Consider the following 10857-nt stretch of genomic DNA (forward strand, 5'->3'; position numbering starts at 1 on the left):
AGCCCTGCCATCTGGAACGGGCTCCTACCAGGCACAGGCCCAGAGTAAGGACCACGCACCAGCCCAGGGAGCTGCTTTGCTCCCTCAGCTGTAACAAGAGCCCAAGCCGGAGTGAAGGGCTGAACAGAGTGGGCCTGCCAAAGGGTCCCTGGGGGCTTATGATGGTATAGCTAGAGCAGAAATAACCCCACCTTGACCCCTGAAACATGGCCCCGTCCCTAAAGAGGGTAGATGAATAGCCCCCTTCCTCCTCCCCACTCCCCCTCTTTTCTTCCCTGCCAGAGGTCACCTTCAGCAGGGAGGCAGTGTGCCCCCAGGACCTGTATGGGGAAGGGGCGGAGCGTCACGCTCAGCCCTGTAACGCCTGGCAGCCCCCTCCGGCTGCTCGGCGCAGACTGAATCCAGCCCGGAGGCTGCAGCGAGGGAAGCGAGGCAGTCCACGGCCGGCTGGCTGTCCTGCGCTGCTGGAGAAGGTGAGAGGCTTAGTACGGACAGGAAAGGAGTACGGGAAGAGAAGTTACAGCTGTGGCAGGATGAAGGAGACTGAACGGGCGTGTAAAAGGGCACCCACCCCTCACAAACTGGTTTTGGAGACTTGGGCGTAGCATGCCGGCAAAATGCGAAGTGCACCATTTCCCTCCTCGGGTTGATGGTTAGCTCGTTGATGGCTTTGCCCTGAAAGGTTGCTTTGGGTCTTGCGTCGGGTGGGATGGTGCCGCAGTACTGGCTGGAGGGCTGGGAGGAGAGTGTGATGTGGCTTGGTCCCAGTGATGTTGCTGCTGATTTCTGTCCGAGGAGGAGGCTGTGCGGAGACTGTGGTGTGCTGCTGGCTGGGGAGAGGCGTAAGGGACTCTCCGGGGAGGCTGCTGGGTGTTTCTCCCCCAGAAGATCAATACGCACTTCTGCTACGGGGACAGTCGGTTCTCCGCAGCGAGATTAAGCACTGGTTTGCTGACCAGTTTTAGAAAGAAGCTCATAAATCTACCAGCAACAAGGCCAGAAGCAAACATAATCTGTTCTGATCCCTTGCTGTATTAAACGTAGTTTGCACTAAAGTGGACTTCTTGGGGGGGGGGGGGGAAGTGCCATTCTTGAGCTAAAAGTTCCAGAGGTGGAAGGATATTCTTTCATACTGTTTGATGAGATTTTTAGGGGTAAATATCCTTCTTCACAAAATCTACACCGCAGTTGAGCTTCATCTATTGGTTTTATTATAATGCTTTTACCTAACTGCGAGACCCTTTTAGAGAAATTTTAGTACCCAGAAAGGTACATACGGTTGGTAGAGTAACTTCTTTACTATCTATTTGATAAGCTATAAAGACTGCTCCCCTGGAAGTTTCCCAGTAATTTTCAGCCCTGTTATCATTCTCATGATTCTTCTCTGGTCCTTTTTCTGTCAAACTGGGGACACCAATGCTAGCTTGCTGAACTGTGGACTCACTGATGTCATTAAAAAGATAGAAAACATCCAGTAGATAGTTCTGTTGACCTATCAGCTGGCCTTCAGAAAAGTTACCCAGGCTTTTTTCACATCAGTATATTTTTAACATTTCAAGAAACATCATTAAAAAGTAGATAGAGTACAAAGCAAAGCATATGGAGAAAATAAATTCATAATAAAAATACAAATTCCACTGGTGTGTGATATTCTTAATTGTAGTGCAAAAGCAGATGGCCAGCTCTTCAGAAATACAGCATTTCTAACTCAGTTGATTTTCAGAGATTAATTTTCAGACTGTCCCATGGCACCTGTATGTAGGAACCTCTGCAGAAACTGGAGTTCACTGTAAGAGGTACATCATCTCAGAACAAATTTCTTTCATTACAATCTATCTTAGTCTGCATAGAGCTGAACAGCTCTATCTTCTTTTTTCTTTTTTTTTTTCTTTTTTTTTTTTTTTTTGTTTACAGTGAAGCTTACTTTCTTAATTTAGCATCTGGAAAATGCTGGTTTACCTCTCATTGCAGAGGTTTCCTGCATCTGATGCTTTTTGGGCATTCTCTTCAGCAGAGTTAATGCAAAAGTGGAATCTGCAACACCAATAACCCTTGTACTGTTATCCTCTCAGACTTGTATCTCAATTGTTAAGATGTGTATCTCTATCACCATAGATTATTTCTAGTGCGATTCTGTATCATTGAATGTCTTAAAGCCTGGAAAGGAAGTGAGACTATACCAGATCTACATTTCTGGATTTACCTAGTGCCCATTAAGCAGCATGAAGAACCTAGATATGTCTGATTAATAGGACTTTTTTTTTCTTTTTTTTTTTCTGTCACCCAGCCAGTATCAGATTAAAATCCTGACTTCTTTGGTTGTTTGAAACCCTTTGGTATGTGTGTATGTGCACACACTAGTTTTATCAATCAATGCATTGTCTACCCAAACCCTTTTTGTTCCACTTGCAAACATTTCCTGGATGATTTCAGTGCTTTCTTCTTGATCATTGATTAAGGTAAAAGTATTATAACAGAAGAGTTTATAACAGACTCAGGATTTAATAAAATTAATTGTGTAGGGTAAGAACATCAATAAAATACTATATTTTCCACTCCAAAGGGCTTATTTTTAATTAATTAAAAATGTGTCGCTTATTGATTTTGAGCAATGCCAGGGTGAATTTGTACAGATAACTTTCAGGAAACAACCAGTGAATGGGATGTTTCTGGCAGGTGTTGTTGAATCAATACCAGGATGAGAACTGCTCCAAACTCCCACCAACAATTTAGAGGTTCATGGGAAATGCCTGCAAGTAGGGTCCTTATCAGCCCTAAGAAGAAACAAATGTGGTGTTTTCATAACAACTGAGACACTAAGTGATCTGAATTACTTGGTACAATAAGTCCATTCGAGCGAAATGTGCTTTATTAAAGGTGGTGCAGAAGTATTCAGGTAGAAACAAGGTAGGCAACCACCATAAAGGGACATGAAGAGGAAGTGGATTTTTCTCCCAACAGCCCCCAGTAACCTGGAAAAACTCTGGAGTAATAATGGATGTACAAGGTAGCGCAGCTTGTGTAGTGTTCCTGCAGAAGGAGATCTTGAGGCCACAGCATGAGGCAGAGGGTAATTCTAGCTGAATGCGTGACAGGAGGCATTCCCCCTGAGACAGTCAGGGTTTTAACAAGGGAGTGGAGGGTGGAAAAAATTGTGAGGCTTTACAGAAGAACCATAAAACAGATCTGAGAGCTGGATAACTGAGCTGAACAACCTGAGAGCTTGGTTTGACAATTAGACAGAAGGTTATTTGAAGGCACTGAACCAATAAGAAGACTGAGGGGTGTCTCAATCTAGAGCATAGAGATGTTTATTCTCAATAAAAGATGTGATCACATTTTCTGGAAGCATCTTACCTGTTTTTAAACTAACTGATGCGGGCATTGCAGAAACACAGTGCGCCCGATGGTTTGTGAAGCCTAAGTAAAGTGTTGGTTAAATACATAGCCTGAGTTTCAGTCTGTACTCTGATAGTTTTACTCAATGTAATTAGTTGAAAATATGTTCTCATAGGTGGTTATACCTCTGATCACATTGCATATAAATCCTGTCAGAGTCCAGAAAAAATTAACAGGTATTAAAAGCTTCTTTTTTCTGTCTGAGAAACTTCAGCAGCTGGTTAGACAAGTTCAGATTAGGGTCTCATATAAAAATGTAACAGCAAGAATGTTCATGCTGGCATTTATAATTGACCAATTGCCTTTGGATCAAGACTGAATGACTAAGAGATGCCCCAAATGCTGTTTGTCATTTGGGTTGGGTTAAAGCTCTGTAGGAGGGCACACAAGAAAGTAGACCCTACATACCATATGCTGAAGGCCAGTTTTAACAGAGCTTCTTTGATATGAGAGGCTGAAACAGCTGAAACTCTTCAGCTTGAAAAACAGAGTGCTCAGAGGGGATCTTATTGGTGTATATAAATACCTGATGAAAGGGAATGAAGAAAAGTGAGCCAGACTCTTCCTAGTGGTGGTCACTGCCAGGAGTCTCCATCTGTGGAGATACTGAAAACCTGGCTGAACATCTTCCTAGGCAATTTGCTTCTGCTGATGATGCTTGAATAGGAAAATCAGATCAGATGATCTCAAGAGGTCTCTTCCAGCCTAAACAACTCTGTGACTCTGTCATCATAACTCTTTATCTGTTATACAGACATTACACTGGTTTTGGCTCTTGACAGGTATGAAGTGTTTTTCTGCACTAAGTATATTAACAATTTTGGTTGAAGAACCAGAACAAAATTATTTAGACTAAGGCACTGTATATCCATAGGCTTGTCCTCAGCTTCTCAGGTGGCTCAGAACCATCTGAAGATGGTGTAAAGGATATGAGTTTTTTGCTGCTGTAATTAGAGATTCTTTTGAGGAATTAGGGTTTCTCACAGTCAACAGCCTGGAAACAGGACCTCTAGCAGGGATGAAGCACAGAAAGGATAAGGGAGGAAAGAACAGTTTTGAATAGGGCTTTGCCTGCTGCCTTCAGTATAGCAGAGACAAATGGTGAATGCATCCTGGCCACGGCCCTGGTGACCTCCTCCTCAGTGCTTGTCACTCTGCAAAGGGCACTTCAGAATGTATCAGAGATAGGTGCAGAGCGCCCAGACACCCTGTATTCAGTGGTGGCCCAAATTGTCCCTCACTTATCTTCCTAGTTAATGGCAGTGGCATCTTAGAGAAAGAACTGTGGTGGTTTCCTGAAGTATGGACTATGTCTTGTAATTAATGTCTTCAAGGGCAGCAAGGAACAAAGTCTGCAAACTGTTCTGGGGTGACTGCAGCTGGGGCTTCGTTCATATGGAGCCCTGATCAGACACGCAGGTCACTGTCCTTCAGGAAACTCTACCCATATCCTATGGCTGATCTGTTTTTCCAAGCTGGCTGTTTCACGAATGCTCTACTCTGTACCCAGACCATTTGCCCTCCCATGCCAGAGGGGCAAGGAATGGAGGTATGGATCTGTGTCACCTATGTTGCAGTTTACTTGAACTGTGGAGTAGAAGGACACAAGGAGTTTATGGATTTTTTTTTTTTAATTGCCAAAGCTTTTGGACTGAAATGTTTTGACTCTAAAACCTGAAGAGAGAACCAAGAATATCCAGAAAAGTACATCTTTCCATTCATGAAAGCAAGTTTTCACATAGTAAATAGGAAAGAAGTAATGAATCATATGAAATGGATGAATCATGTTATAAATAATTCAGTGTAAACAAAGACATATTCATTTATAAGTATTTGAAAAGTATATAACTATTGAATAATACTTACAGTGGATGCAGTGAGAAGATTCTAACCTTTGGGCTAGATAACACCAACAGGTGGCCAGCATGCAATGGGAGAAATTTTATCTAACTCAAGTTTGAGAAGTTATCTGAGAAGATCATGAACCATTTGCTGACAAGAACTTGTATATGACCATGAATTTGATATAGGAGAAACACTGTCTCACAGAAAATATCTTTTGATGTTTTTTTCACAAATATAAATCTAATGTGTTCTGCATGTGACATCTCTCCTGTTGTTCCACCACCTATTTAATTGGCTTTAGTCTATCTAATGTCAATGGGAGGTCTATGCCTTTCCCAGGTCTACTACATTTTAAGTATTTTCTTTATATACCACCTATTTTTTTCTCTATATAACACCGAAATGCAGAATTACCAGTTTGGAGGTGTTGTTAGCAGAGTGGGTCTGTTTGCAGGCTCTGTGATGCCCTTGCTGTGTGGATTTTCACAAGCCATGTTGGCTGGGCAGCCAACAGGAGGACATCAAAGCAAAATCTCTAAAATATTTTCCAGACTGTCTGTCTCTGTGAATTCTGCCCAACCTTCATCCCCTCCCATACAGGCACTTGTCCATTTTTGTACTCCCTACAGACTGTTCTAACTTGGACTGCTGTTGGCTCTCACACCAAGCCAAAGCCTTTGCAGAAAAGTAGGGCCATTTACTTGGTACTTCTGAATTGGATAAGGCTTAGTAATGCAGTCTAGGAGAGAAGGGAAGGGGAACTTTCCCACAAATAGTCTCAGTCTCCTGTACAAATCCAGCCCTCTTCTAGATTTCCTACATTTACATAATTATTTTTCTAAATTTCTGTATTCTTAAGAATGACTGGATGTAGCAGCAGTGGGGCTCCTCAGCAGAAGAGAGATGTGGACATACTGGAACAAATTCAGTCTGTGAAGACAGTTAAGTTACTGCAATATTGCTCATAGGAGAAGAGGCTAAGAGAGAAGAAGACTTGAGCAGGTCATCTTATCAATGCATATGAATACCTGCAAAAATACACAGCCAGGTGTATCACAGTATCAGGTGATACTGAGTGACAGGACAAGAGGCTGTGGACCTGAAACAGAATTTCTATTTAAGCATAAGAAAAAACTTTTTTACCATAAAGGTGATCAAACACTGAAACAGATTACCCACAGCAGTTGTGGAGTCTCCATCCTTTTAGATATTTAAAACTGGACTTGACACAGTCCCAGGCAACCTGCTCTGGTTAATCATCCTCTGAGTAGGAGTTTGTACTAGATGATCTCCAGAACCACCTTCTGGCCTTGACCATCCTGTGACTTTGGTTCTGTCACCTTGCTCCAAAACCAGGAGGAATTCCCAGGCCCAAGGTGCCTGTGTTCAGAGGTCGGGGAGGTAGACAGGGAGGGAGTACTGCCACAGGGTCCTTAAAATGCTGCGTTGTAGCTGGCTGGGGGGACTGAAAAAGTATTTCTCTGAAATGGGTCTGAAGCAGCTGGCAGTAGCTCAAAATGGCACTGATGTCCAAGCTTACTTCCTGCCTAAGTTTCTTGGCTGCACAGATAAGTGACTGAGTCAGAAATGTCAGCAGGCATGTGAGGTACTGAGCTCCCTTTGGCTTCCTTGGAGCACTGCCTCTGACTAGTAATCCCTTTTTTTTCATATGCCAGCTGTACCTTTGCCTAAGAGGCAGGTCTGTCTCTGCTACTACCTCAAGGATTTTCTTCACTGAGAGTAAGGATGGGTTTCTGAGTAGAGAGACAAAGTCTTGCTTCAGTGGGCTAAGGGGAGCAAGAGGGTTTACACTTGACAATCTGAGACTCTGTTAATGTTTTGCCTGAAAGGCAGAAAGATTGGAGGGCTGAAAGAGCTTCCCTTCAGTACAGGGACCTTTTATATGGTGAGGGTCTTTGCTCAGAGCTGTGCTGAATGAAAGTACAAGTTCAACTCCAGCACAGCTGCAAGAGTGCTCAGGCTCCAAGTGGCAGAAATATCCCCTGCCATGGCATGGTTTGTGTTGCATGTCCGATCTGGCTTTCTCTGTTCATGTTGTGATGTCCCTGACTCTGGCTGTGGTGTCTCTGCAGCACTCAGCAATGGCCGACAGCTCAGCTGCGACTGCAGCAGTGTCAGGGACAGTGGCACCGACCATGCTGCATGAGCTCCTGGAGATCACTGCTCAGAGCCTGGTGCGCGCTGAGGTGACTGAGCACTATGAGGTTATTCGGGAGCTGGGCAGGGGCAAGTATGGCCATGTGATGCTAGTGACCCACAGGCAGAGAGGTAAGGAAATGACTGCGCCCCGCGAACTACTGTGCTTTGTCTCCTCTCTGCTCATGAGGGCGCGGGGTAGGCTCTGACTCCTTAGGGCCAGGCACCAGGCATGGTGGGGGGATCCCCAGGGAGACCAGCAGGACAAGGACCTCCCCACAGCCAGAAACCATCCAATTACACCCAGCCAGGGAGCAGGCGATGCCTGGTGGCAGCCTAGAAGGTCAGGCAGGTTATGGTGATGAGGCAGGTCCAAGATCAAGCTGGGAAGTCAATGCACAAGTCAGGATCAGTAGAGTTCACAGCTAGGCACCAGCGTGGATGTGATATGGCTGGAAACCAGCAGTCCCACCACAGAGTTCAGGCAGGGAGTGAAGCCCCAAGACTCAGCTGAAGTGGTGCCCTAAGGCCCATGGACAGAGGGTGTGAATGAAGGTCCTGGGTTGGCCATCTGAGTGCCCACAGGGCCCTAACACTGCTCTTCCCCAGTAGTCTCAGCTCAGACTTATGGGCCCAGATACCCTGAATGTCCCTTGCTCTGCCCAGTGCTCCTGTGCATGCCCTGACTGGCTCAAAACTCACACCAGTGGTAATGCCTGCTCCCAAACCTGGTGTCCACAGGGTATACTCACACATAGCTTTGGTCCAGAGCCATCCCTGTGGCTGTGAGTACCTGGACTGATGGCTGCTCAGTGGCCTCTCTGTCTTGTCTTGGTGTGAGTGATTTTCAGAGGAGCCTAACCCACTCTTCTCATTCCCAGGGACTCTAATGGCTCTCAAGCTGCTACCCAAAGCCAGTACCAAGCTGCACACCTTCCTGTATGAGTATTGTGTGGCACTCTCCCTCGCCACCCACCCTGCCATCATCAGCATGTTTGGAATTGCCATTGAGTCCAGCCAGTACTATGGCTTCCTCTATGAACCAGCACTGCACAAAGACCTCATCTCTATCATCAAGCCCCGTGTGAGTGTTGCCACAAGGCTGTGAGGACTGGGGCTGCATGTTTGGCTAGTGTGCAGACTGGCTGGCTCAGAGGGAGGGAGATAAAGGCAATGGGCTATGGGTCTCTCTGGGGTCTGCAGCAGTGAAGCAGCCTTGGGATTGGAAGATGAGAAAGGTAAAGGTCTGTCCCAGTGAAGAGCATGATGGTGAGGGCCCAGCCGGCAGGGCTGCCAAGGTGCCTGACATTTGCCATACTGCCTGTGTCTCTCCCTGTGCAGGATGGGATCCCTGAACCGGCCGCAAAGCACTGTGCCAAGCAGCTGGTGAGCGCACTGGAGTTCATCCACAGCCGGGGGCTGGTGTACCGTGACATCAAGCCTGAAAATGTGCTGCTTTTTGATCCCGACTGTCGGCTCATCAAACTGACTGACTTTGGCCTCACGCGGCCCAGGGGTACCAAGCTCAAGCTGGTGGCGGGGGTGATCCCTTACACCGCCCCCGAGCTGAGCAACACCACTGATGCCCAGGGGGTGCCCATTGACAGCAGCATGGATGCCTGGGCCCTCGGTGTGTTGCTTTTCTGCCTGCTGACCGGATACTTCCCCTGGGAACAGAGCCTGCCAGACGACCCTTTCTTTGAGGACTTCATGCTGTGGCAGGAGACAGGCCTAGAGAAGGACGTTCCCCACCACTGGAAGCGGCTGACAGCCGAGGCTGCCCTAATGCTGCGGAGCCTGCTAGCACTAGATCCTGCCAAGCGTGGCCCTGTCAGCAGGGTGCTGTGCTACATTGACTGCCCTTGGAGGCTGGAGGATGGGCACAGTGAGGAAACCGCTGTGAAGTCCAAGAGCCAGCTCCCCGTGTGGCAGGAGTGAAGGAGGGTCTCACCCTGCAAGGGACTTCGTGGTTTGGGGCACCTCGGTCGCTTGGACGTGAGAGGCCGTGGTGACCCAGAGCAACTTCTCTGCAGCATTGTTGCTGCTGCCACAGAGTCAAACTCCTTCCCTAGCTGATGGTCCTCACCCCATGACTCAGTGCTGCCCAGTGCCACCTCCTTGTGCTCCCTTAGGACTTGAAAACATCTCCTTTCTCTTGGAAATGTGTGAGGCATCCTCTCATTTCCTGGCCACAGGAACTCCAGGGAGTTTTCTAGGCTGCAGCACCTGCCTTGTCTCAAAATAGAGCAAAGTATGTACTTTTGTGTTCTGTATGTGGCTCTTTTTCTCTCATAAAAATGCCTGTTGGGACCCACTTGCTATCGGGGAGCAGGGAGCATGACAGAGAATGCAGCTATCTCAGGACAAACTGCTCAAGGCAGGGGCCATCCCTGAATGCTACCTGGGTCTCCACCAGGATCCTTGAAAGTTGGCTTCAGGCTGGTGGGGTGGAGGTGCTGTGGAGCCCCCAGCATGTGGCTGTGGATGGTAGCTGGGAAATGGTTATGACATTCAGGTTATCTGACGTGAGCCCTAGTACGTCTCCTGCCTTGTACTGCCTTCAGGTCCTAAGACAATGTCCTTCATGGTCTTTTAGATGCCTGGTTACCCCTCTAGAAGACTTTTCTTCTCCCGTTTCCTATCACTACTTCAACCTTTCCCCAGACACACACCTCTCCTAATGTCTTCTTCGGTTCACATTTTAATTCTGGAAAGGAGTAGCAAGGAGAGAATTAGGGGTTAGTACCCTTCTTACTTTTCTACTTCTCTCCAGTCCCCAGGATTATGTTGTTGGTAATCCCTTCCAGCACTTAATCTGGTCCTTTTGCTGGAAACACCCCTGGCTAGGTTTCCAATCTCAGGGGCTTCATAACTTCTAAAAATGCAGTGTTCCAGCACTACACTTTCTAGCATCCCAGATTTTCTTTCATCTCAGGCCTCTTCTTGCACACACTCCTTCTGTGTTTTGCCAACCTCCAGCTCTTTTTTTCCAGCTTCTTCTCATCCACTGGCATTTTGTCATTACTTAACTTCCCAATTAACATTCCATTTCCACTACCTGTCACCTGGTGAACACTTTTTGCTCATTCCTTTCTCAGCAACATCACCTCTGTACTAGTATTTTGTACTATTCCTGCTCCCTACATCACTTATGCCTTGTGCCTTCCTTCCCACTCCCCAACTTACCTTACCAACCAACAGAATGCTCACTGTGTTCAAGATACAAAGTCTACTTCTTCTTACTTCCATCTCTTAGAATCTTTCATTACCCTGAATCATAAAAAATGCTGCTCAACTCTGGCCTGCTGAGATTCGGCTTTAATTATTCTTTGATTACTGTAGTAATAGCAGAGGAATGTTAAGGTGCCAACACAGTTCCTGTATTTAAAGTGGAGGAACCCTTAGACCAATGGATCTATAAGCCAGGTATCTGGCAACTATCCAGTTAAAAATAAT

The 10857-nt window shown here is 46.4% G+C and overlaps 1 protein-coding gene across 1 annotated transcript; it reads left to right on the plus strand.

Moving 5' to 3' along the window:
- Window positions 1-374: 374 nt before the first annotated feature.
- LOC127476278 (serine/threonine-protein kinase SBK2-like) lies at window positions 375-9563 on the plus strand. The gene is made up of 4 exons (XM_051799032.1): window positions 375-473; window positions 7338-7533; window positions 8283-8485; window positions 8743-9563. The coding sequence occupies exons 2-4, from the start codon at window positions 7347-7349 to the stop codon at window positions 9337-9339; spliced, it is 987 nt and encodes a 328-aa protein (XP_051654992.1). The 5' UTR covers window positions 375-473; window positions 7338-7346; the 3' UTR covers window positions 9340-9563.
- Window positions 9564-10857: the final 1294 nt, after the last annotated feature.

This window comes from Manacus candei, unplaced genomic scaffold (genome assembly GCF_025592945.1).
Source record: "Manacus candei isolate 608988 ecotype Guabito, Panama unplaced genomic scaffold, ASM2559294v1 h1tg000049l, whole genome shotgun sequence".
In the NCBI taxonomy this organism is placed as follows: domain Eukaryota; kingdom Metazoa; phylum Chordata; class Aves; order Passeriformes; family Pipridae; genus Manacus; species Manacus candei.

Excerpts from the sequence above, each read along its gene's own strand:
- LOC127476278 (XM_051799032.1), top strand. The coding sequence starts at position 7,347 with ATGGCCGACAGCTCAGCTGCGACTGCAGCAGTGTCAGGGACAGTGGCA. Across the intron at positions 7,534-8,282 it reads AGTGACCCACAGGCAGAGAG|GGACTCTAATGGCTCTCAAG; the intron begins GTAAGGAAATGA and ends TCTCATTCCCAG. Across the intron at positions 8,486-8,742 it reads TCTCTATCATCAAGCCCCGT|GATGGGATCCCTGAACCGGC; the intron begins GTGAGTGTTGCC and ends CTCCCTGTGCAG.